The sequence below is a fragment of the Triticum urartu genome, chromosome 1A (assembly GCF_056163025.1).
Source record: "Triticum urartu cultivar PI428250 chromosome 1A, HENAU_Tu73, whole genome shotgun sequence".
NCBI lineage: Eukaryota > Viridiplantae > Streptophyta > Magnoliopsida > Poales > Poaceae > Triticum > Triticum urartu.
In genome coordinates, this window is record NC_141873.1 from 570,918,054 (window position 1) to 570,945,406 (window position 27,353).

The following is a 27,353-nucleotide window of genomic DNA, read 5'->3' on the forward strand; positions in this document are numbered from 1 at the left end:
CCAGGCCATGCTCCAGGTCCAGGCCGTGTCCAGACCGAAGATACGGCCGAACGGCGAGCTCGAAGGCCGCTGGGTATGATGTAGGGTGGAGGCAACCGAGCATCACACACACGCAGCAGCTCCTCGCCACGGGCTCGTGCTATCCTGGATCCGGCGATGTTTGGAGTTCCTCATCTAGCGGCAACAGCAGCGGAAGGACATTGGTGGCGCGAGTAGAAGGGGCAGCGAGGTGCAGGGTGCACGCGGCGATGGGGCTCGGGCAGGGTGACCGTGAGTTTGAGGCGGTCGTCGGGGACGACGGGTTGGGGCGGGGCACGACGCCAGGGAAAGCAGTGGTCGTGCACGAGGGCTCAGACGGCGACGTACTGCTGCTCGGGCGGCGGGATGGGGAGAAGGCCGGCTCTGTCAAAGAAGGACGCCGCCGGGTCTATGAAAGAAGGCCGGAGGGGCGGGGATGGGGCCCGCCGGAGGGATCCGTGGCCAGCGGCGGGATAGTGGATGTAGGGTGCGGGAGGGTGGGGGCAGCGTGCCAGGAAGGGCAATGGGTAGGCAGGGGTTGGGAGGGCGGAGGACGAGGACCTGGGGCTGGAGACCGGGAAGTTCGCGGCGGTGGCACGCTGGAGAAGTCCGCGGTGGCGGCGCGCTGGTGCAGATTGCGGTTGCAGTGTGCTGGGTCTCGGCGGCGAGGGATGGTGGCGGCGGCGCGATGAGCAGTTGGCGGTGACGGCGGGAGGATTTGGGAAGGACAGTGTCGGGTGGGTTCTTTTTTGTTTTTTGTTTACATGCATCGTTTGACTAGGAAAATTTTAGATAGTGTGCCACCTCCTGAAAATTGTTTAACGGTGGCCATGAACACCAGATGGCAATGCACCTGATGGTCATGGATAAAATCATCTTTTCAACTGTCTCTTGACAGACAACTAATGTTCAACTAAATAGCCGTGAAATTTTTGGAAGAGGGGAATTTTGAGTGGCATATATGGTTGAAATTTGAGTAGTAATACTCTAGAAAAAATAACAAACAAAATGTTCATGTTTTAAAAAATGTTTGCAAATAGTATAAAATGTTCACAAATTCAAAAAATATTCTTGATTTTAGAAAATGTTCAAAAATTTGTAGAAGTGTTCATGAATTTGAAAAATATTCACGATTTCACATATGTGCATGAGTTCAAAAAAATGTTCATGATTTCAGGAAAAAATTGAGAGTGATAGTCTATCTCGGTGATGCAGCAAAATATGGTCATGCGATTATAATTTTTTTTTCTCCTGGTGCAACGCATGGGCCCTTTTGCTAGTTTTACCTATACGTATATAGCCCATATAGGGCTGGGACACCCCGTAATTTCATTACCTGGACACCGGTACAACAAGCCGGCCCGTTCAACAATTACCTGCGCCGCGATGCAGCTAGCCAGTGCGAGGCCCAGTCTTAGCAGCGAGCGAGGCAGCCAGGGCGCGCGGTAGCTAAATCGATCGACCACCCCTAAAAAAACTAAATCGATCGACCAGGTTCTCATCTAATTATTTCTCATTTCTCAAGAAAAAACCTAATTATTTCTCAGAAAAAGGCTCTCGTCGAGCTCTTACAAAAAGGCTCTCATCTAAAACATACAATTTCTAAAAAAATAGGACAAACAAAAAATGTCATGCACCTCTCTGTGTCGCTCTAAATAAAATCAATCCATCGCTGACTCGGCACTCAACATACTCACTTTGACGCCGCCGTCCCCAGATCATGTCGAGTGGCCGAAGCAGCGGAAGAAATAGAAGGTAAATCATAAGAAGTACAGACCCCAATGCGCCATGTTTCTTCTAGATTGCAAATCTTGTTCCTCGAACCCTTGAGGATTAGGGTAAGGGCTCTTAACATATGGTGATGATTAGATCATTGAAATATTCATAAAAAATTTTGTGTGAAATATTCAAAATTTATTCACAAAGTGGAGGTTAGATCGCAATCCTTGAAGGTGATCGGCATTTGTGATGGACGACTCTCCGAAGACTAGACGCACCAAAGTAAGCTTATACTTTTAAAATCCAAGTATTAAATACATATTCCTTCATGGTTTAATCTTCTCTGCCCAAATATAAATGCTGCTGACGGCACGGTCCAGCCTTTCCCGAATACGGCCCCGACGCCAAGTGTAGCCTAGATCCTCCAGACTATAGTCTTTCAAAACATCACTGAATTGTTGCATGCACCGTTGTGGACGAGCCACATCCACCCTCCTTTTCATGCGTAGATAATATTTCATTAAAATCACCAGCAATTACCCAAGGCAGACTGGCCTTTGCATGCAGGTCTCGCAAGTAATCCCAAGTCATATACTTCCGCTCAGCACTTGGTTCACCATAGATACCTGTAAAGCGCCATCCCGCTTCTTCGGACTCTCTGATGCGAATGTCAATGAAGTTTGTGTGTACCTCGGAAGATGTGACCCCCAAGTTGGACTGCCAAAACATCACTAATCCACAGCCTCCTCTTCAACTTCTCTGCCTTGCCTCTACACAGATGCGTCTCACATAAAAAACAACACATCAGGTTTTATCCGCCCTTGGATCCCCAAGAGCGCTCGAACCGCCGCGGGCTTCTGCATCCCCCGGCAATTCCAACTTACAATCTTCATTGCCCTTCTTTCAGGAACACACCAACAGAAGAACAAAAACGATGAAACTCAACGCTGTCAGGGACGACGAGAGTAGAACACCCAACAGTATCCAACACCTCAGATGGTACAACATGGCTGGGAAGCAGGGCTAGCCCACCACTTGATCAGCCCAAACGTAGCCAAAGGGAAGAGATTGGAACGAGGGGTGGAGAGAAACTCAACGCCGCCTCCAGCGGCGAGAGGAAAGAAAACCCTGCCCGAGGGAGGGGAAACTCGATCTTAACCGGGAACGAGGAAAACCAAAGATCATAATCTGTAAAGAAGGCTGGCCATATCGGACATCTCACCGCCGACCAAGATCGACGGGAAAGAGAAACCCTAATCGCCGACCTTATTTATCTTGCTTCCCTGTCCTTCCTGCACCACATCCATCTTCCTTCCTAATGCCATCCCAGGATTCCAGCCCACCCAAGAAACAAAACGAAATCTAGAGCTGGCCAAGTAAATGAAATGCCTTTGGTCCATCCTGGCTGCAGCAGCACGAGCAAACCATCTGACCAACTAATACGTACTTCAGCACGCTCGGCTCAACCATCACTACCAAGTTAACTGCCTACATCCTCCTATTACAAGTCTAAGCGGAATAGCTGCGCAAAAGAACTACTAGTAAGTTCTCGCCAACTGAACCTGAAACCGGCCTGAAACTGAAATCCAGTACAAGTCTTTTCAGAGCTACTCTACTCGCTCAAGGTCCTGCAACTGCTGGCTGGAGTTCCTAGATGATCTTGCTCATGGGCCTGAGCTCCGTGGGCAGGTGATCGAAGTTGCCCGAGTCCACATCCGCCTGGAACATGGGCCGCTGCCCGAACTCGCGCAGGGCGGCCGGCGCCAGGTGCTCCTTGTTCGTCGACATCATCACGTAGTTCGGGTCTGCCCTCTCGTAGCTGCATTTTTTCCACAACAAAGAATTCATTCTCAGTCAGTTGCCGGCAATACACCGCAGATGAAAGGCAGTCACAAGAACGAAAGCCTCGAATGGAGACTGTCGCAATCATCCGATGGGGAAACGGTGGTACCTGGGCTTCCTGAGATCCTCCACGCGGATTCCAAAGCCGTACGACGTTGTCCCCTTCGAGTGGTCGTTCTCCGCTGCAAACGTCGCAGCAAGAGTCAGCTCAAAGTTGTATCAAGTCCTCCGTTGATAATTTGAAACCACTTTTCCATTTTGATTCAGTTTCTCTACATCATCAGAATGGATACATCGACGCACAGAATCATTTTTACGTTTTGTGGATTCAGTTTCTCTACTTCATCAGAATGTATACATCGACACAGAAAATTGTAGTGGGCATTTGGTTGTCCTGAATACGAGCCATTTTGCTTTAGGAAATATGTGCTGCTGTCCGCTCTTGTTCGCACGCAAAAGTACAAAGACATGGTCACGCACCTGTGACGCTAAATGTGAAGGATGGTCTCCACCATGACTTGAATGCCAGAGCTACGGACGACTTGGAAGGACCCAGCTTTCCCTGTTGACAAGAACAGGGCAACGGTGATCAGAAGCAAATGAGTCTATATAAGAACTGCTTACAGGTCCCATTGATGTGTGGGTCTACTTAACCTTCAGCAGGAAGTTCTTGTTCGCTTGCCAGCTTGCACCTAACTGAAACAAGGAGCTGTTGCCACTCTCTGCTGGTTTACTTTTATCAATCCTGACAACAGTGAACACGGAGTTAGTAAGCTGATTTCATGAAAAGAAACAAAGTTATGTTTATTCCAATGTAAGGCTTACCCTGTAGCCAACTCAAGCCCCAAGTCTATGTAGTTTGTGATCCCAACAACCTGATCATCTTCAAAAGGGTTTTTTATCTGATGGATACAGGCAGCATAGAAATTTTAACTGTAAACATCAATTGCCAATTGCATGGAACATCATCTGTACGCATAGTGACATACTGGCATCTTCAATTTCAGTCAAAACATGGTGGAGTTTAACCAAATTTGTGGCTAAGTACACATCTCTTGGAGATCCTTCTATCCACTAACAAAAATTAGACTTGGCACCTCTTCTTACTATGTGCCTGTTATCTTGGAAACAGCAGGCAAAGTAGCATGGACCATTATTTATCTTATGAACTTTGTAATCTTACCCTCTTACTAAAAAGATAATCATTCTTGTGCTTTCTCAGTTTTTTTACTAATATGTACTCCCTCCGTAAACTAATATAAGAGCATTTAGATTATTACTTTAGTGATCTAAACACTCTTATATTAGTTTACAGAGTGAGTATTTGTCTAACATATTGACTATTGCAACACTGAAACAGAACAAAGGAACTATAAGTCAGGATCCACAGACAGCATAAAAGGCTTGATGTTCTTATTTGTTTTTATCTAATCAAAGACAGATAATACCAATTAGTTTCATCTTATCGAAGACAGGCACCTCCGTAACCAAGCAATAGTTGCATAGAGATGACAGAAAACCAATAACTATTTCCGAATAAGCAAAATACAAAATCAAAAGAAGTGTCCTTACCCTTCTTTGAACAACCAGGTGCTGATAGAATGATGCAATGAACTGCACATCAAGGAAAACAAAATTCCATTGACCATGAGACTCGGTGAAGATAAACACAGTTAGTGTTAGAGATATCAAGGTTTTCTTTGACTACCATAATAAATAACAATTTAGTTTATGTAGCAGTTTTTTTTAATGAAGTACACCATTGCTCCCTAAGAGAAAGAAAATTAAGAGAAACGGTATGTGTCAGACCAGCTGTTTCATGGCACGCTTCTATGTGACTAAAGATAGAATTCTTTGATGCCTAGGTGAAAAACATTTTTTCACAAAGAAACATTTATTGTCACAGTATGTACTCCCTCTGTTTCCAAATTCTAAATACTAGTCCAACTCTAACTATCTAATAGGTGTTGAAGCTTGTCCCCATAGTGATGTGTCATGGGGAGGTACTCATGCATTATGAATTACTCTGTGCAAACTCACAGTTGCCTACATATATTCAGATATATCAACATATAATGTTTTCCAACCAGCATTTTTTTCTTGAGAAAAAGACACCTCAACATATATATAGCTAGTTCTAGATTTCACATCCATTGAAAGGGCCAATTATCCGTCATAATGTCTTGTTTATAGCCTTATTAAAGTATACTAGCAAATGCAAGCGAATTGTCCAATCAACGAAACAGCAAAAACTAGAACAGACCTGTGTATTTCTGGCAAGCTCTAGGGAAAAATTGAATGAAGGGCTGAGAGGGCTTGTTGAGGCCACACCATAACTGATTGCATAATTCCAGTTCTTCGGGTCCGTGTATGGCATAGGATGTTTGTTTCCACCTATTACAGAATGGTCACAAGAGCAATAAATCTAATAACTCAGAAAATCTCATAAAGTGCAAATAAGAAACTGAATGTCCTCATCTCCTTGACTACATGCATGAAGGAAAAACAACTGCCATTAAAGCAGAAACCGATTGTACATGTCATAACATTACAAATATTACATTTCAGTCAAATATTAGAACAAGAGGAAAATGTTGGAAAATAGAATAGGAATAGAAAATATTCAGAATTGCGACGTACTTCCATTCTTTGTGATTTCATGACTAAAGAAACTACTCCCTCCGTTCCTAAATATTTGTCTTTCTAGATATTTCAACAAGTGACTACATACGGAGCAAAATGAGTGAATCTACAGTCTAAAATATATCTACATGCATCCGTATATTGTGTCCATTTGAAATGCCTAGAAAGACAAGTATTTGGGAATGGAGGGAGTATATGCTAATAGGGCTTGATAAATAGAACATGCATCCTTTGGTGGTGAAGAAAACGAAGCAAATGCAAATCATCAGAGTGATAACTTAAGGGAAATTTACATGCATCTATACACAAAAGAATTGTAACAGATGATGAACAACCAGTGCTGCAACTCTTTACGGTGCTCCTATGCTCCGCTTCAAGCAGAAACCCAGAACCATCATCAAATGTTAATGCGACTCAGCAAGATACAGTGATTTTTTAGTTACATCTTCTACCTATCTACTAAGGTGTTGGAATTTTACAGGTTGATGAACTGCCAGTCTGGCACTGCTATTTGTTGAGCATTTTGCTAACAATAATAAGTTATCATTCAGAGAATAACACTCACTAAGTGGCTTATATTGAGCTCCTGCACATAAACTCCCTTTTCTCCCAACCAACCATGCTCCATAAGGCACCTCAGCAGATTCTGCAAACAAAGGTAATGTCAGCAGGTATTAGTGCTTTCAATATAATACATATTGAAATTATAGTAAAAATAAACTCAATATAACCAAGAAAAGATTGAATATAAGCATATTACTCGGCAATAATTCTAATCCTTTAGATGGATCCAAATTAAGTGGGTTTTCTACTTCGTTATGTATAATCTTTAAACACAATTCAGAAACTACATAAGACATAAATGACACATACCAGGCAATGGCACAAAGGACGCCCCAATTGATAGATTCTCTGAACCATATCTCACACCCAGGACAGCATAGTCCTCAGAAGACAGCCTGAAAAACATAATTCGCTCACTGTGATGGTTTCCAACTATATGAACTGAAACTGATAATGAAAACGTCTAACATAGTTTGCCCAAAAATAAAACTTCTAACATCATATTGGGGAACATTTCTCAAAATAACAAAGGCTTCCCTGATTTGCAACAGCAACTATATATGTAGATTACCTGTTTCCCATTAGCAAAGGGATTGTCCCAAATGCACCAAGACGATACTCAGGGAAGTAAGCACATGACCTCAGCTTCAGCATGCTGGATAAACAAGTATGAGCCAAAGTAGCATCATCTATACAATTTTCAAAATAAGTATTAACAAATGCAGTAACAGTATTATCCAACCAACAAGAAAGCACATACGGTTCTGAAGTCGACACTTGAACGTCCACAAAGGTATGGGGATCATACAAATATCTAGAAAGACAGTAAAGCATTTCTTATGTCAGAATAGAACAAAGAATGCATAAATACAGAGTGCTGGTAAATTATGGAATACGTACTTCTGCCAGCGAAATAGAGCGTCTCCTTTTACTTCTGTTCCACTAGCTTTATCTCCAGCTGCAGATACCTAGTGATATTAAGGTAGGCAAAGACTTCGCTAGCAATAACTAGATGTCAATCGACAGTGTACTGCATTGGAATAAAACATCTTGACACTTCAACTGCAAGACCTATAATCATTCGACAAGTCAGGAATACAAGGGTATGGGTACAGCTTTATAAACATGCACATCAGCTGAAAATACTCTTTCCAGCAGCAAGGTGGTATGAAGCACTGTTGGCAATCTTAAATTTGTTGATTGTGCATAGCATGGATGAGCTACCCAGTGGAGATTGGTTTGCATCAGAAGGGTAGCATCCAAATGGCAATGCAGTTTTATTGCAATTGACAGAACACGCAAAAAATGTTATCATCATGAAGCAATCGAGAAGTTACAGGAAGGAACCATTTGGAGATCCACTGATCCTCATGCCTACCTAACTTGGACAGATGCAGCAGAATAGAAAACAATGTGGTAATGATAAGTCATGTTTCAGAGGATACGTTGGCGACCAGATCAACGTGGGGATCTTCCAGCGGCTTGAGCATGATCCTCGAGGATATGGTCCCCGCGTTATCGAAGTAGTCCTCAAACAGACTGCGCAGCGGGAGCTTCCCGAACATGAGCTCATACGCCGGCACGGCCATCCTGCGTGAATCGCAAGTTTCGCAACGGAGGATCAATTGCCGCTACCATGTGCTCAGAGACGTGCTGTCAGAATCTTAGAATCACGACTGTATACCCGCTACGACTGCCAGTCAGTGGCATCGTAGAAAGAAATCGCATATCTATCGCTTCGTTCGCGAATGTATATTGTACTATAAACGACGAGGCGTCACTAATCACGGTCATTAGTGGATGGATTAGTACGGAGATTAGGAACCCTTGGTGACTGAAACCGCACTGCGCAACCCTTCTGGAGCCAGACCCGCTGTCGCTGCTACCGACCGACTGGATCGAGAGGGTTCGGAGCGGATTCGACGCGCAGGGGACGGGAGGGGAGACGGACCTGGTGCGGGCGGCGATGGGCGGGTAGTCGAAGAGCGGCGGCACGAGCACCATGGGCGGCGGGGGCTCCGGCTTGCCCAAGAGGCTGCTCAACAGGGAGCCCATCGGGGAGAATCGCGCGGCGGTTTGTGGCTGCGGGGAGGGGGGGATCAACTTGTCAACTTGGGGGAGAAGAAGAAGAAACAGAACAGCCCGTTACGCTTGGACTGCGACTGGGACTGCAGCTGTTGGCATTTGAAGCGCAACACCGCATTGCTCTTTTTTCTTTTCTTTCAGGGAGAGGCCAGAGGGGGAATATGTCTCGCTTAATGCGACCTGCACTTCACGCTCGCCTAAATGGGCCGTCCTGAAAGAATGTTCATGCAGTGTAAAAAACAAAATTGTCGGTGCCAGTTTTAAAGAATACTAGTAGCATTTAAGAGAAAGTTTGTCACGTTCAAAAAAATGCAATGTAAACTATATGTATCCTTAATTGGAACAAATTTCAAAAAATGTACATTACATCTGAAAATACTGGTAAATCTCAAAACAAATCTGAAAAAACTGGTAAGAGTACCAAACATATGTTCGTGACGTTTAAAAAAGTGTTTATACAATGTAAAAAATGTTCACATAATTTAAAAAATGTTTATATCATTCAAACAAATTAGCATCTATTTGAAAGATGTTTAACAACAACAACAACAACAACAACAAAGCCTTTAGTCTCAAACAAGTTGGGGGTAGGCTAGAGATGAAACCCATAAGATCTCGCCATCAACTCATGGCTCCGGCACATGGATAGCAAACTTTCACGCATTCCTATTCATAGCTAGTCTTTGGTGATACGCCAATCCTTCAGGTCTCTCTTAACGGACTTCTCCCATATCAATTTGGTCTACCCCGACCTCTCTTGACATTCTCCGCACGCTTTAGCCGCCCGCTATACACTAGAGCTTCCGGAGGCCTGGGCTAAAAGATATTTAACACATATTCAGAAAAATGTTGAAACCATGTCTTTGAAAAAAGGAAGAAGTCCAAAATAAACCTTGAAATTGTAGACGAAAGCTAAATCAAACCCTGAATTTTGAATCCTGAAAATTGGCACACTGAACTTGCAATCCCGGTCTATTTTGGACCCTATACCTGTTTGGCACACTGGGAATACTACAATCCCGGCCGGGATACCAGCTACTCTCAGGGACAAGAATTTGGGCCGGCCCACTATAACAAAACAAGAATTCGTGAGGTTTAAAAAATGTTCACACATTTCTAAAGTTGTCTAGAAGTTAAAAATGTTCCTGTTTTCTATTTTTGGCACAAATTCAATTCGTTTTGTGTTTTTTAAAAACTGTTTGGAATTTTGAAACTCTAGAGACATTTTTAAAAACTGTTCGTGATTTCAAAAAAATCACATTTGTCCAAAAATGTTCAGAATTTCAACAGATTTTAACATGCTTTGAAAAATGTTGCCTATTTTCAAAATTGTGTCACATTTTTTAAATAATGTTTTTGGAATTTTCGAAATTATTTCATCAATAATGTATTTTAAAAATGTTTCGGATTGTTGGTAGTGGACTCGACGGGGCCAGCCCACCAGACATGAAGCGAATTTTTTTCCTTAACATGCGACGTAAAAAATATTTCTTTCTTTTTCTTAACGGGCGACGTAATAATTCCAAAACAAAAAGACATGTCGTGGAGTCGAACTTGGGACCAGGTAGCCACTACAGCAGACGACTATGACTGACATAGTCAGAGGCCCCAAATATTTAATCAGAAACCAAAGCGTCGAACTTTGAAAACATTTTTTAGGGGCAAACAATTATTGAAACACATATTAATTTATGAAATATTTGAACATTTTATAAAGTGCGAACAATTTTTGAAAATTTCAAATACTTTTAAAAAATCAACAACTTTGAAAAAGCGAACACCTTTATAAACATTTTTTCCAAGCTGAACAAATTTTTAAAGTGCAAACACTTTTTGAAACATAAAATTTTTCTGCAACCTGAACAAAATTTTAAAGTGCAGACACTTTTTGATACATAGACATTTTCTGAAACCTGAAAATATTTTGTGACATCTAAAAAATATCACAAGTTTTAAAAAATGTATGGGCCAATCCAAATGTTTATACAATGTATAATAATATTTGTGTGATTCAAAAAATGTTTTGTACATTCAGAAAAATTTAACATTTCAAGAATGTTCACGAGTTTCAAAAAACATGTTCGTGACATTTTCAAATAAAAAATGTTTGTACAATGTAAAAATATGTTTGCGTGATGTAAAAAAATGTGTCATAACCTTAACAGAATATATGTGGCATGTCCTTGAAAGAAGTGTATGCAAATTTAAAAATGTTGAACCATGTAAAAGAGTGTTTGTGTAGTTTTATAAAATGTTTATTGCCGTTAAGAAAATGTAAAACATGTATTTGGAAAAATATTACCATGTATTCAAAAAAAGTTTTGAAAACATTTAATTTTAAAACGTACATAATGTATTTGAAAATATCAAAAGTGTATCCAAAAATATTTAATGTGTGCGTAAAAAATGTACACTGGGTACTGAGAAAATTTAGACATGTGCAAGCAAGAAAAATGAAAAGAAAACGAAAAAGAAAGAAACTAAGAAAAACCATATTAGTGCTCGTGCACAAGTAACTGCGCAACTGGGCCGGCCCAATTCAGTAAATCCCGACTATGTCCTGTCAAGGTTTAAAAATAGACCAGGATTAGAGAGTTTGGTGTGCTCATTTCAGGGATTGAGAGTTCGGGTTTTGATTTAGCTTTTGCCTACAAATTGAAGGTTTGTTTTGAACTTTTTCCTTGAAAAGAACATCGTGTACTTGAAACTTGTTAAGCATGTACAAAAATGGTTTTAGATGTATACCAAAAACATACAATGTGTATGAAAAATAGACATCAAAACATATGTTTAAAAAATGTTAATCATGTGTTTAGAAAATGTTAAACGTGTATACAAAATGTTTCCAATGCATATGAAAAATGCATAATTTATATGAAAAATGTAGACATGTGGTGAAAAAAAGAAAGAAAACCAAAGATAGGAACAAAGAAGACCTAAAAAGGAAAATGAACAAAGAAAAACCGACACATGGTGAAAAAAATATAAGAAAACCACATAGAGAGAAAAAGTTCAATGTAACTATTGTACTGGGCTGCCCTAGTGGCGTCACACCAGAGGCGAGACAGAACTGCGTCTCGCAATCTATGGCCCAGTAGGCCGAGAGTCAACATGGTGAGTGGCCCCTTAGCCGGGACACCCTCAGTTGCCCGTGAACCGGTCTGCAATTATGGTTGTATCTTTTCAGTTCGCCGGTTCCATCTTTTGATTTCGCTAGTCGCAACATTTTGCTCCGTCGGTATTAGCTTTCGCATTGTTGGTTTTCACCTTTTGATTTTGCCGGTTGTAGCTTTTGACTTCGCCCATCCCAGAATTTGATTTCCCTGGTCGCAATATTTTCATCTGTTGGTTGTAGCTATCGCATCAGCTTATAATTTCGTCGGTAGTAGTGTTTTTTTTGCATCGCCGGTTCCAGCTTTTGATTTCGCCGCTCGTAGCTTTCAGCGTCACTAGTCACAATATGTCCATCCCAGTGGCGAGGTGCTACCTCGCCGATTGCCAACAGCAGCCCTGCGTGGCTTGCGGCAGCTGCCCGCCGCGAGATGCATCTCCACCTCACCAAGGCATGAATAAAACAGCAACAAAATCGCAACCGTAAACGCCGACCACATTCGTGACTCGTGAGAGTGGAGGGGCCACGCGAGTGCCGGCCTCGGAGAGCTCGATCTAGCAGTGATGCGTGCCTCCCGCACCATGAGGCATTGCGTGGCGGAGTTTGGCATGGAGTTGCAACGGCCATCGCCGTCGAGATTCTTGGCTGGAGGTGGGGAGACAGCGAGGAGAGCGTGAGAATGGATAAGATGAGAAAGGAAGAAGGCGCGGGCGATGGGTGGGCCTCTGCTCACCTGGCTGCGTAAAGGAGAGTTGTGCGAGCGAGCCGTGCGACCGTCGCGAGCCCTGCCCGATTATAATCACTTTCCTCAACCAAACACCCTGAATAACTACAGATGTTGATTTACATCATTTCACAGAGTTTCATGGCTAAGTTCTAGAACAGTGTAGCTACCAGAAAAGATTATGCAGTTTTTGCAAGTTCAAAGAAGAAGAAAACCTATCTTAGTAAAAGGCCTATGAGATTGGACAATAGCCCGTGGTTACAATACTCCGTCGACAGGCTTCAACTCTGTCGGTAAGTTCTCAAAGTTGCCTGGAGGCGAGTCAAACTGAAACTTGCGCTTCTTACTCTCTCCGTTAAAGTTCACTTTGGTTTGGGTCAAAATGCTCGTATCTGGATCCACTGTTTGGTAGACTGATTGGTAACTGCATCACGGTTCAATAGCCATGTCAGTGCATCATCATCAATTAATATTCACAAGGCTTTGGATATGCACAATTCCTCAACAAAAGGAATCACTTTAGTGCGTAGTCCTACACTTACAACTCAAACAGGAACATAACTTCGCCGCCCCCCCCCCCCCCCCCCCCCCAAAAAAAAGGAACATGATTTATAGGTTACAAGATTTGGATAACAAACCCGGATTCTGCAGTCTCATCATCTCTCGCATGAATTCCAAATCCATATGATCTGGTACCCTTCAAATGATCATTTTCCACTGCAAATAGGTGGCCATGTTGAGATAAATGGTGAAAACTTCAAGAGGTACCATTTGGATTACATAATATACTCTCATATTGGGTGACCTAGCTACTATTTATTTATCATTTATATTTTATTATCTCATTTGGCCGAAATCAACAAATGTTGAATCGGATTCTTGAGAGCATGGTTAATAGTATAGCCAACGACCAACTATATGCCCCCCGCAAAAGGAAAAAAACCCAACTATATGAAGTTGCCACGTCATCTAAAGACAACCTACTGGCCAACATATACAGTAGTTAGTTACTAAGAATTACTATTTTATTAATGCATGGCTCATCATACATTCTCACAATAGTTTTTTAGGCCCGTGCTGCAGTTGGCTATTAATCTAAGTCCGCTTTCCTTCTCTCTTCTCTTCTCTCTCGTCCAACTTAGCAAAAATATAATATTGTTTCTCAAAAGAGCAAAATAATAATATTTTAATCTTTATTGGCTGTTTGGATCGCCTTATTGTACTTGCTCTGATGATTATGAAACTATGAAAATTAATATAAACAAACAACTGCCACTTAATATAAACAAATGAAATGTATAGGGAGATTGCACTACTCAAAGTGCAAGCCTAAAAATAATATTCCCCACCTAGTTCAAATAGTAATTTGAGAAACTTGAGATTTTCCGTGAAAACAAAAGCCAAAAACTAGAACAACTGGACAACTAATTATGGCGACATGCACACGTACGGTTAGAGCATTCTTTTGTCCCTATATTTTCTGAAAAGGTATTAATGGTATTCTTGCAAAATAAAACTATCCCCGAGAATAGGAAGCATTGCAAACCTGTAACACTGGCTGTAAAGAAGGGTTTAAACTTCAATGCTAAAGCAGCAGAAGATTTGGAAGGACCTGCCTTTGCCTGTTAAAAAAATACATATATTGTTTGTAGTGGAAATAAATTTTTATTTGAGGGAGGACATAATATATAATTTATAAACTATAGACCTCCCACCCATTACATGATCTTCAATCTTGGCACCACGGTGACAACACACAAAAGCATATATTTTTTAATTTCTTAAGTTACACATGGTTTGGAGCAATTTCAGAGGGCAAATAGTTCAGTGTAAAATCCCCACATTCCATTAGAGAACTAACCAGCAAGATGGAATATACAAAAGTTGCATTGGCGGGTTTCAAAGATATCTTTTCATAATAGCAATAGTTGATAAAGTGGTTGCAACCAACCTTTACTAGTAAGTTTTCATTAAGTTGCCAACTTCCAGCTATCTGAAACATGGATTTGTCAGCATTGTCCACTGGTTTGTCTTCATTAACCCTAGAGATGACACAAAAAGGATTTGCAATAAACTGAATCAATGAATGCAAAAGCTTGGAAATATCATTATCTCTGGTTAAGATTTACCTTGTCGCTAGCTCAAGCCCAAAATCAAGGTAGCTTAATCGTCCGGTAATATGATCATTGCCACGACGCTCATTTTCCTGATAGGCAGGCATACATGCGTAGCGTAAATTCAACAAAATTTATTTATTTCAATAAAATTGGTTGCATGAGATGTTTAAATAAAAAATATAAAATAACTTTGTATTTTGTCTCATCAAGTCACATCAGCCTAAATCATTATTCCAAACTGATTTCATCAACTCTAGGCATTATTTCCGAACTGAATTTGGCCTACAGAGGAAAGATCTACAAAATCTCAACTGGAAATGCAGTAGTTTAATAAGTCGTGGTAATTAACTCTGCGTCGATCACAAATGAAATAAGCACTTACTTGTTTTAAAAGAATATGGTGTTGATAGACCGATGCCACCAGCTGCACATCAAGGAAAAGAAAATGTCGAAGCATCAGTCGGCGGGATTTTTGTTGCATATTAATTAAAATAAATGTGCAGTAATATTAGTATATCAAGTCTTTCCTTTAGCAGCCAACAGCCTTCAGAAAATAATTGGTAATGCCTTCCTACCCCAATAATAATAATAATAATAATAATAATAATAATAATAATAATAATAATAATAATAATAATAATAATAATAAACAAACAAACACACGAGTCTCGTTTCACTATGATTGATCATGCCGAATGTTTTAACTCGTGAAAATCTGATTTTATTTTTACAGAGTCACATATTATGCAACTAGCAATTAAACAAACTATTCTTTTCGCTGACGATGTAGTCTTGTTTACAATATTGTTAAAAGACATACCTAAGTGATTGGAAGGTGAAAAAACCATGAAGCTTTCTTGTAGAATAACTATGACAAACCTGTGTATTTCTGACAAGCTCGAGGGCAAAAAGTAATGAAGGGTCGAGTGGGCTAGTTGAGCGCATGCCATAGCTGATTGCACAATTCCAGTTCTTCAAGTCTGTAAAAGGCATAGCATGGTTGCTTCCACCTGTTGCGTATAATATGATGAAAAAATAGAACCAAAATTTTAGCACCCAAATATCAACAATGGCTTAGGCCCAAACAAAAGCAGAAGCAAAAGCCCAAACAAACAGAACCTTAGAATAATTAGCTTGTAAAAGTCCAAATAAACACACCATCTGAATTTAATTATGCAGGTGGAGGGAAACAACACATGACTGCCAAGAGTAGAATTAAATCTAATGTACATTACTTAACAAGATTAGAACTTTGTGGCAGTAATTGCCAATCTACCAACTTTACAACCCGTACTTTAAATTCCTGTTTTTGGAAACTTTGTAGAATTGCCAAGAGTAGAATTAAATCTATGAAACTTTGTAGCAGTAATTTTGGAAACCTAAATATATTTTTCCTGACGTGAATAATAGAAGTAGATAGACAATTAATTTATGAAAAAGGATATTCTGAGTATTTAAATTGGGATACACATCTAGACTACATATATAGACTATAGACCTTTAGCTGAAAGCATATTCTAACAATACACTTATTATGGTTTTCAATGTTGAGTAAGACAATGTATCGAAAGGCTTGAAATAGTAAATATACACATGAACAAAAGGAGTACACAAGCCTAAAAAGTTATAGGACTGGTAAAGAAATAAATTTTGATGATAAGTGAAGGCTCAGTAACACTCACTAAGTGGCTTGTATTGTAGTCCTGCGCTGAAATTCCCTTTTCTCCCAACTAACCATGCACCATATGGTACCTCACCAGGAACTGCAAAGAAAGTGATATAATTAAGCATAACATAACATAACATGAACGAAACTAAAAAATACTATTAATTACAAAGCATTGTAACTAAAAGGGTTCAAAATCAAGACTAACAACTACTTGGGTAGATATTATAAATTTCCATTATTTGATTGTGCAAACTTCAATAAATTTTCATTCTTTGAGTGTGCGAACTTCAGCAAGTTTCATTCATATATAATAACAAGCATGTATGTACTCGCATACAGGGAAACGGCAAAAAGGACGCTCCAATTGATAGATTCCGTGAAACATATCTTAAACCCATGACACCATAGTCCTCTGAAGACGCCCTGCAAAACAATAAAAAAATGTAATTCATATAATGGAGAAATCAAAGAAAAAGTAAAAAAAAGAGAATGCCTATTATACCAAAGCATGGACATTTTTCTTAGTAATACCAAAAGATTGAACCTATATATGTAAAAAGTGCATGCATGGATGATCTGTAAGTGTAAACAAGAGGTACAAATAAAGCCCACCTGTTTTCCATAAGCAGAGGGAACGTCCCAAAGGCGCCAATACCAATACTAGGATAGTAAGCGGCTGACCTCAGTCGCAACATGCTGGATTACAAGTTATTAAAGACAAATCAGCATCACGTGTATATATGCACCATCTCTCATACAGAACGTAAAATAGAAGTGATGATTCAATAGGCCATCCACGACCGACAAGAAAGTGCCTACCGTTTCGAAGTCGACGCGAGAATATCCACAAAATTATGCGGATCATCCACATCCCTGAAAGATTTCATGCATCAAGCCAATTTGCATTTAGGGTATAGTAGAAAGTATATCATATTAAGAGAGTGGATGACTTCGTTGAGGAGAGGATCACCTCTGCCACCGCATGAGAGCCTCCCCGCCATTTTTAGACATCTAGTGAAATTCAGTTAAGAGACAAAAACTATTTTCCTTGGGGCCAAATTTGTCAAAATAGAGCAGCGCTAGCCACCAGTGGCGGAGCCAGGATTTGAGTATAGGGAAGGCCGAGTACGTATATTGATCTAATCTCGTTGGTAATTACTCGTCGCTCCTACTAAAATTATCGATCGTTAGGGGGGGGAGGGGGGGGGGGGGGGGCAGGCCCCTGCTCGTCCCCCCCACCCCGGCTCCGCCCCTAGTAGCCACGCACAAAACTAAGAAACGGCAAAAATACCGGTGGTAATATAGATAAAAAAACTATTAAGAAAAGGAAAAACTCATGCATCATGATACATGTAATATTGAATGGATACGGTGGCGGCGAGATCAACGCGGGTGTCGTCCAAGGGCGCCCTGAAGAGAAGGCCCGCGTCGACGACCCCCTTCCCGGGCTGGTGAAAGTAGTCGTGGAACAGGGCGCGCAGGGAGAGCTTCCCGAACATGAGATCGTACGCCGGCACCGACATCCTGCATCATCCCTCCCCCTCATCAGCAAGAGCAAATTGAATCATATACGTAGTTACCAGCAATCTATCGCGAGAGGGTGTTGCACGTACGAGCGAGGTAACTGATCAAGAAGGATTTAGATATTTTATAGATGGGAAGGCGGAGGGAGGAAAGCTGGCTAGCGATCGAGCTCACTTGGTGCGGGCGGCGGCGGGTGGGAAGTCGAAGACTCTGGGCACCAGGATCGCCGGCGGCGGGTTCGGCTTCTTCTCGGGAGCACCCATCGATGCTGCTGCGGCAATCTCGAGATCGATCTGTCTCCAAACCAAACGACCGACCGGCCAAGATCGCGACTAGTAGCAGTTAACCAAAAGCTGGGGTTTGTTTCTACCTTGGCCGGGTTCTTAGATTTCAGGACACAATCTTGTCGTTAATTATCCCTTATGCTCTTTTTTTTTGAGCAACTTTTTTTTTTTGAGCAACACTTGTTTATCCCTTATGCTCTTTGTTGAGAAGAGGAAGAAGACTCCTTTCTCTTTCTTCTTTCTTGCTACTAGTAAATTCGTAATATTTAGGCAATATATTAATTGTACGTGGGTATTAGATATGTTATTGTATTAATCATGTGATTAGTGCAATATTTGGTATGATATTAATTGCACGTTAAATACGGTTAACGCTCGCCATTGGAGCAGTCTAGGTCGTTGAATTGACTTAGTTCGATGGCCGAGATCAGTTGGATCTGGCTCTTTGGTTCTTTTTATTTTAAAATATTGGTGTAGATATAGATAAACAAGGCTAAGCCTGCGGACATTAGCCACGGTTAGTCATAGACTGTGCACGTCTTTTTTTCTTTTCTTTTTTTAGAAGAAAAAGCGCACGCCTTTTTTTATGAGAAGATGCATGTCGATTTTTTATACATACTAAACATTTTTAGATACATGATTACTCTTTTTTAATGTGTTTCTGAATACATGTAATTTTATTTATCAAATACATGTTGACCATTTTTTAAGTGATATATTTTTTTTAAATTACATGAACTTTTGTACATTGTATAAACATTTTTTAAATGTCATGGCATATTTTTGGAACACGTGGATAGTTTTTTAAACTGTCACATACATTTTTATTAATTATGCAAACATATTGTTTACATTGTATAACATATTTATACACTTTATAACATTTAAAAGTATCACATACATATTTTAAACATATAAACATTTTTAGTGTCATATATATTGATTTGTATATTATGAACATTTTAAAATGACGGTAACACATTTTTTATACTCCGTTAACATTTTTTTTCAAATTTGCGATGAACATTTTTACATAAATTAAGTTTCTGGAACATATCCATTTAAAATATGAAAAAGATATGAACAAATTATTTTTGAGACACAAATAACGAACAAATGAAAAGCAGGAATGGAAAACGAACGAGGGAATTTACTTGGGCCGACCCAATAGTAGTGACATGAGGGCGCCCTTGATGGGATACCATATCTCGCTGTGGGCGATATCTAAGCGCTCCCCAGCGAAAGGCCCCGACCTGAGGAGGGCAAAGACCACATGTCAGTTGTCAGGCGTTTGTGACGCTGCCGACCTCTTCCCCCTCCACCCGCCGCGAGCAACGGTACACCTATAGGTTGGCTATGTTTACGAAGGAGAACCACTTGGCAAATTTTGATTGAAAATAGGGAGGAGGAAGGGTGCCACCCTAGTGAAATTCAGGGAGGGAGAGAGAATTTTTAGGAATGTTTTTTTACCACATAGATACACAAGCGCTCATACATAAACATATATACACATCCTTATGAAAGCGCGCACACCATATCCCTATGAGCACCTTTGAGAGACCGAGTCGACACATTATCTTGATATTGACAAAGCCGCCGCAGTCGCCTTCGTAGTCAACGGGAGCATATCCTCCCACCAAACGCACATCATGGGAAGGTCTGGAATAAATCAAGAAAAATACAAGCAACAATATTAATGAACAATGAACTTTAGTGAGCTAAGGATAGTACTGTCGTCCTAACCATCCAACCCCAACCATAGGTTTGTTCGCAATTGAGGAATGTTACCAATTTCGTAGCGGTTTCGTAGGTGTAGCTAGCCGTGTAGGAAGTAGGATTATGGACCCTCTGCTCTGGCAACACGAGGGGGTGACCTGGTTCTTCCTTTATGCTTTAGTAATTTATAGAGGACAAAGTCATATCCGTATGTTCGAACCAATGGAGAACCAGGTTACCCCCTCATGTATTCGAAAGAGCTTTCCGACAATATAATTTTTGTGACATATAATTTGCATTTCGTTAGTTAAATTTATAGTTCAAACTTTAGCCCAAAATAAAAGGGGCCTAATAAATCCGGACGCAGCGAGACTTTCTTTTTAATCGTCTCTCAACTCCTAATGGAACTGCTTCGCACTTACCTAATTAGCCAAAAGCTTCCTGTCGGAAAGCCAACGTGTTTGGTTTGGCTGGATATTCTCAGTGGAAATCCATCAGTATATATAAGTAACCTAAAGAGTATAGAGTAGAATGTTGTAAATCTCCACACTTGTATTGACTGCAATAGTTTCATGCGCCTAATTAAGTCTATCCCGAAGACAGGGGAGATATAATCAAATACATAAATATATATTAATGCAAAGATATGATTTCATGGTTGATCTAAACGAAACATTACTGTAAGAGATGAGATCGCTGCATGCGTTGTTCACAACACAAGGACTGACAGGTGGACACAAACGGACACAGGGTTGTCTGTGTGATGAACACACAGACAGACACAGGCGGGAATTTGTGTCGCTGCCACAGCATAACGACATTTTATTTCATTTTCAACAGAAACAAACAACACACATGCAGAAAGAACAACACCCGAGGAAGATAAACACACACTGACACACACGTAGAGAACCACTTATTACAAGGAAGGTACACACTCTCTCAAGAAAATTAAGGGAAGCTCGGTAAACACACATTCGCCTGCCGTGCAGTAGTCGTAGGACAGGACAGCAGACCCAAACATGCAGAAAGACGGACACACCATGCGTCCATGATAATCAAGCGCGATGGAAGAAGGGCTAGCTTCTTGGTTACCTTCCTCTATTGGTGCTTCTTCACAACAATGAGCTCGAACGCCTTGAACACACCAGCAATGCTACCTATCGCAGCAAAAAACGTCGCGATCTTGGTAAAGTATAGGTAAAAGAACCTGTGCACCGCGATCCAAAGCCAATTGCCGAGCTTGTACTCCTCAATGCTTTCCAGGATACTCACATAGCGTTCGCCCGAGGGCAGGTGCTTGCCAAGGCTGGTGAACAAGTCGAGCGTCTCCCGGTCGGTGAGTTCTCCTTGTACGAGATGCATAGCTCGCAGCTGGTGCACGTCGTCCTCCCGGTGCATGAGCATGGCGAGGATACCGACGTAGGAGCAAACCACAGTATTGTTGTCCACAAAAGATATGCCTGTGCATACCTCCAAAGCCGCCATGTTGACGAGGCAAGTGACGGATACATTGCCCAGTAACATCGGTGGCAGGACGAGCTTGCGGCCGGGCAAGAGGCTTCTCTTGTTGATGCGCATGTCCGCGAACATGTTTCCGTCGCTCACCTTGAGCTTGATGCCGATTTCTTCGAGCCCGATGGCGTTAAAAGATACAGAGATCTGGTTTGGAGTATTGACGAGCATGTCCACTTGCCGTGTCATGTCTCCTTTCATGTGGAACCGGAGGAGAGCAAGGAGATGACCCGGCCTGTAGTCACCGAGCTCAAAGCCTTGTTCCACCCCGAGACCCCTGCGAGCATGGAAAACACTTGCCAACCGAACAATGAATCTTGTCACGGGCACGTGGCCCGTAAGATTGATGAGACTGCTGAGCACAAGCCAGGGGAGCTGGTTCTCTAGTAGCATGATGTCATTATTGATGACAGAGCGCTTGGAGTAGAAGAGGTGTGCCAGCGACGGTGGCCCTGTGTTAAGCATACGCACTCTAATATACTGCAGCAGGAAGCAAGCATCGTGGAAAAGCATATCTGCAAATTCAACGTCTCCCATTGGCGGTGGCGGATTATTGCCATGTTGGGCTGCGGCAGGCGGTGCCTGCTGCTGCTGCTCCTGCGCCGGCGCCTGCTGGTGCGCGTCTCCTGCAGGCGCCGGGGGCGGCGCGGCACCTGCGGCTGCGGCTGGTGCCGGCGGGATGATGCCGTAGCCGTACAGGAGGCGGGCGGTGCCCGCCACGTGGAGGACTGCTGCGTATAGCTCTTCTCGCGTGGGCTCCACTTGGTTGACGAAGTGGTCGGTAGCCAGGCGCTTCACCTGCTCCATCCCCTGGAGGTGGGGTAAGTGGCGGTGGTAAGGACCGATGGCTACCAACATCGGTTCGATGTACCGGGTGCCCAGAGCCCTTAGCCCTGCCGGGAACTTGTAGATCCTCGATATCCTCAGGTTGTAGTCACCCTCAAAACCAAAAGCCGGTGCTGCTTGGTCTTGATTCATGGCCACTGCAGTTGAACCAGCTGCAATTTAGTTTAGCTAGTGGTTTGGTGTTGCCATCCAAGTCGACTGTGCACCCTTTTATACTAGCTAGCACTAGCAGTAGCGGCCTGGGCGCATGTGGGTGGGCAACTAGCCAACTATACTCAATCAATAATTTGTGTGTAAGTTCATTCACAAATTAATTAAAATTTGCGTACGCGCTGGCAACGACTTGCTATATCTACTGTTCCTCCTATAATTCCAACCGGAAAATCTTATAGTAGTACTACTAAAAGATAATTACCCACATATATTTAATTACACTCAGATCTCTCTCTCTCTCTCTCTCTCTCTCTCTCTCCCTGAATTTAACATCCAACCAATCCCAAAAATCCAATATACTAGTAGAAATTTTTACAGAAGCAAAATATGCATGTGACAACAGATTACGTGAGTGAAGATAATTACAGAAGCAAAATCACGGCTTTTACTGCCCAACATGGCGCGCTAGTTAGGAAGTCGACGATCGATGATGAGAAAAGCTTCATGACCCGGTATATATTCTAGTGTGTTCTCATGGCTGGCCGGCACACTACAAGGGGGCGGACCGGAGGTGGCGCCGATGGGAGTTAGGGTACACTAATCGCCTTGTCTCCTGCCCGCGGAGGTTCAGTTTCATGACTGGGTATTCTAGTCAATTTACTTTCCCTGTCCTTCCTTTCACCGGTGAGTTTTCCCTGTAAACCTTACCATATTTCCTCCTCGATCTCGCCATTAGTAACGCACAGAGTCGACAAACAAACATCCCGGCCGGGCCGGGCGGTTGCCATCTACATGATGCGCGGCCCTGCAAGCATCTTCGTCCGGAAAATAATTCTGTGAGACCAGGTCTCACACGAGACCCATCCTGATGGATGACACATGACATTCACAAATCACAAAAATAATAAATTAGTGCCAAAACTAATATAAAAGTGGATAATAAAGCCCAAATAATGTCCAAAACAATAGATAATATAGCATGGAGCAATCAAAAATTATAGATACGTTGGAGACGTATCAAGCATCCTCAAGCTTAATTCATGCTCGTCTTCGAGTAGGTAAATGATAAAAAGATAATTTTTGATGCGGAATGCTACTTGGCATAATTCCAATGTAATTTTTCTTAATTGTGGTATGAATATTCAGATTCAAAAGATTCAAGATAAAAGCTCATATTGACATAAAAATAATAATACTTCAAGCATACTAACTAAGTAATTATGTCTTCTCAAAATAACATGGCCAAAGAAAGTTCATCCCTACAAAATCATACAGTTTAGTCATGCTCCATTTTCGTCACACAAGAATGCTCTCATCATGCACAACCCCGATGACAAGCCAAGCAATTGTTTCATACTTTAGTAATCTCAAACCTATAAACTTTCACGCAATATATGAGCGCGAGCCATGGACATAGCACTATGGGTGGAATAGAATATGATGGGGATTATGCGGAGAAGACAAAAAGAAGAAAGTCTCACATCAACGAGGCTAATCAATGGGCTATGGAGATGCCCATCGATTGATGTTAATGTAATGAGTAGGGATTGCCATGCAACGGATGCACTAGAGCTATAAATGTATGAAAGCTCAACAAAAGAAACTAAGTGGGTGTGCATCCAACTTGCTTGCTCACGAAGACCTAGGGCACTTGAGGAGGCCCATTGTTGGAATATACAAGCCAAGTTCTATAATGAAAGGTTCCCACTAGTATATGAAAGTGACAAAACAAGAGACTCTCTATCATGAAGATCATGGTGCTACTTTGAAGCACAAGTGTGGAAAAAGGATAGTAGCATTGTCCCTTTTTTGGCCTTTCTTTTTTTATTTGGTCTTTCTCTTTTTTGGGGACAATGCTCTATGAATGATGATCATCACACTTCTATTTACTTACAACTCAAGAATTACAACTCGATACTTAGAACAAGATATGACTCTATATGAATGCCTCCGGCGGTGTACCGGGATATGCAATGAACCAAGAGTGACATGTATGAAAGAATTATGAATGGTGAACCCACAAGTATAGGGGATCGCAACAGTTTTCGAGGGTAGAGTATTCAACCCAAATTTATTGATTCGACACAAGGGGAGCCAAAGAATATTCTCAAGTATTAGCAGTTGAGTTGTCAATTCAACCACACCTGGAAACTTAATATCTGCAGCAAAGTATTTAGTAGCAAAGTAATATGATAGTAGTGGTAACGGTAGCAAAAGGTAACGGTAGCAAAAGTAATGTTTTTGGTATTTTGTAGTGATGATAGCAATGGCAACGGAAAAGTAAATAAGCAAAGAACAATATATGGAAAGCTCTTAGGCAATGGGTCGGTGATGGAGAATTATGCCGGATGTGGTTCATCATGTAACAGTCATAACCTAGGGTGACACAGAACTAGCTCCAGTTCATCAATGTAATGTAGGCATGTATTCTGAATATAGTCATAAGTGCTTATGGAAAAGAACTTGCATGACATCTTTTGTCTTACCCTCCCGTTGCAGCGGGGTCCTAATGGAAACTAAGGGATATTAAGGCCTCCTTTTAATATAGTACTGGAACAAAGCATTAGCACATAGTGAATACATGAACTCCTCAAACTATGGTCATCACGGGTAAGTATCCCGATTATTGTCACTTCGGGGTTAACGGATCATAACACATAATAGGTGACTATAGACTTGCAAGATAGGATCAAGAACTCTCATATATTGATGAAAACATAATAGGTTCAGATCTGAAATCAAGGCACTCGGGCCCTAGTGACAAGCATTAAGCATAGCAAAGTCATAGCAACATCAATCTCAGAACATAGTGGATACTAGGGATCAAACCCTAACAAAACTAACTCGATTACATGATAAATCTCTCCAACCCATCACCGTCTAGCAAGCCTACGATGGAATTACTCACGCACGGCGGTGAGCATCATGAAATTGGTGATGAAGGATGGTTGATGATGACTATGGCGACAGATTCCCCTCTCCGGAGCCCCGAACGGACTCCAGATCAGCCCTCCCGAGAGGTTTTAGGGCTTGGCGGCGGCTCCGTATCGTAAAACGTGATGAATCTTTCTCTCTGATTTTTTTCTCCCCGAAACCAAATATTTAGAGTTGGAGTTGAGGTCGGAGGAGCTCCAGGGGGCCCACGAGGTAGGGCGTGCGCCCCCACCCTCGTGGAAAGGTGGTGGGCCCCTGCCCTTCATCTTTTGCAAGGATTTTTTATTATTTCTGAAAAGTTGTTCCGTGAAGTTTCAGGTCATCCCGAAAACTTTTTTTCTGCACATAAATAACACCATGGTAATTCTGCTGAAACAACGTCAGTCCGGGTTAGTTCCATTCAAATCATGCAAGTTAGAGTCCAAAACAAGGGCAAAAGTGTTTGGAAAAGAGGATACGATGGAGACGTATCAACTCCCCCAAGCTTAAACCTTTGCTTGTCCTCAAGCAATTCAGTTGATAAACTGAAAGTGATAAAGAAAAACTTTTACAAATTCTGTTTGCTCTTGTTGTCGTAAATATGTAAAGCCAACATTCAAGTTTTCAGCAAAGATTATGAACTAACCACATTCATAATAACACATAGGTCTCCAGTTTACTCATATCAATAGCATAATCAACTAGCGAGCAATAATAATAAATCTCGGATGACAACACTTTCTCAAAACAATCATAATATGATATAACAAGATGGCATCTCGCTAGCCCTTTCTGAGACCGCAAAATATAAATGCAGAGCACCTTTAAAGATCAAGGACTGACTAGACATTGTAATTCATGGTAAAAGAGATCCAGTCAAGTCATACTCAATGTAAACTAACAGTAATGAATGCAAATGACAACGGTGCTCTCCAGCTGGTGCTTTTTAATAAGAGGATGATGACTTAACATGAAAGTAAATAGATAGGCCCTTCGCAGAGGGAAGCATGGATTTGTAGAGGTGCCAGAGCTCGGTTTTGAAACAGAGGTGAATAATGTTTTGAGCGGTATACTTTCATTGTCAACATAACAACCAAGAGATGGCAATATCTTCCATGCTACACACATTATAGGCGGTTCCCAAACAGAATGGTAAAGTTTATACTCCGCCTCCACCAACAAGCATCAATCCATGGCTTGCTCGAAACAACGAGTGCCTCCAGCTAACAAGAGTCCCAGGGGGAGTTTTGTTTGCAATTATTTTGATTTGATTTGCATAAAGCATGTGACTGGGCATCCCGGTGACCAGCCATTTTCTCGTGAGTGAGGAGCGGAGTCCACTCCTCTTGAGAATAACCCGCCTAACATGGAAGATATAGACAACCTAGTTGATACATGAGCTATTCGAGCATACAAAACAGGATATTTATTTGAAGGTTTAGAGTTTGGCACATACAAATTTACTTGGAACGGCATGAGCACTACTAGGAAAAGGGCTACTAATGGCGCACCAGTTTTGCCTACTAATGGCGCATCACTGGTGCACCATTAGTATCACGCCACTAGTATTTTTTACTAATGGCGCACCACTGGTGCGCCATTAGTATAGGCCACGGTGCGCCATTAGTATAGGCCACTGGTGCACCATTAGTATAGGCCATGGTGCGCCATTAGTATTTTTGAATTTTGAAGGCGGGAAAATAGTAGTGGCGCACCGTCTAACCCCCACCGTGCGCCATTGCTATTTTTGAATTTTGAATTTGGATCTGGATCGTGATTTTTTTGCCCATTTTTTGCTAGTTTTTTTGCTCGTTTTTGGCACGATATTATTTCAAATTTTGTTCCTGTTTTTGGATCTTGTACGTTCTTTTGCCGTGTTCTTTTGCCGGAGAGGATTTCGCCGGAGAGG

The 27,353-nt window shown here is 41.6% G+C and overlaps 3 protein-coding genes across 3 annotated transcripts; all 3 read right to left on the reverse strand.

Moving 5' to 3' along the window:
* Positions 1-3,095: 3,095 nt before the first annotated feature.
* Positions 3,096-8,952, reverse strand: LOC125530567 (uncharacterized). Its single transcript, XM_048694949.2, has 14 exons — positions 8,738-8,952; positions 8,232-8,376; positions 7,687-7,754; positions 7,547-7,600; positions 7,358-7,441; positions 7,096-7,181; positions 6,788-6,868; positions 5,843-5,973; positions 5,152-5,193; positions 4,405-4,481; positions 4,234-4,324; positions 4,060-4,141; positions 3,689-3,761; positions 3,096-3,556 (listed from the first exon to the last, which is right to left on the reverse strand). The coding sequence occupies exons 1-14, from the start codon at positions 8,839-8,841 to the stop codon at positions 3,388-3,390; spliced, it is 1,287 nt and encodes a 428-aa protein (XP_048550906.1). The 5' UTR covers positions 8,842-8,952; the 3' UTR covers positions 3,096-3,387.
* A 4,013-nt stretch (positions 8,953-12,965) lies between these two features.
* On the reverse strand, positions 12,966-18,232 carry LOC125533158 (uncharacterized). Its single transcript, XM_048696912.2, has 14 exons — positions 18,192-18,232; positions 17,864-18,017; positions 17,464-17,504; positions 17,313-17,366; positions 17,106-17,189; positions 16,831-16,916; positions 16,507-16,587; positions 15,704-15,834; positions 15,207-15,248; positions 14,837-14,913; positions 14,659-14,749; positions 14,254-14,329; positions 13,346-13,424; positions 12,966-13,131 (listed from the first exon to the last, which is right to left on the reverse strand). Exons 2-14 carry the CDS (start codon positions 18,014-18,016, stop codon positions 12,966-12,968), a joined length of 1,161 nt encoding a protein of 386 aa, XP_048552869.2. The 5' UTR covers position 18,017; positions 18,192-18,232.
* Positions 18,233-21,118: 2,886 nt separating this feature from the next.
* LOC125533159 (uncharacterized) lies at positions 21,119-22,510 on the reverse strand. Its single transcript, XM_048696913.1, has one exon. It carries the CDS (start codon positions 22,508-22,510, stop codon positions 21,119-21,121), a length of 1,392 nt encoding a protein of 463 aa, XP_048552870.1.
* Between the last annotated feature and the right edge of the window lie 4,843 nt (positions 22,511-27,353).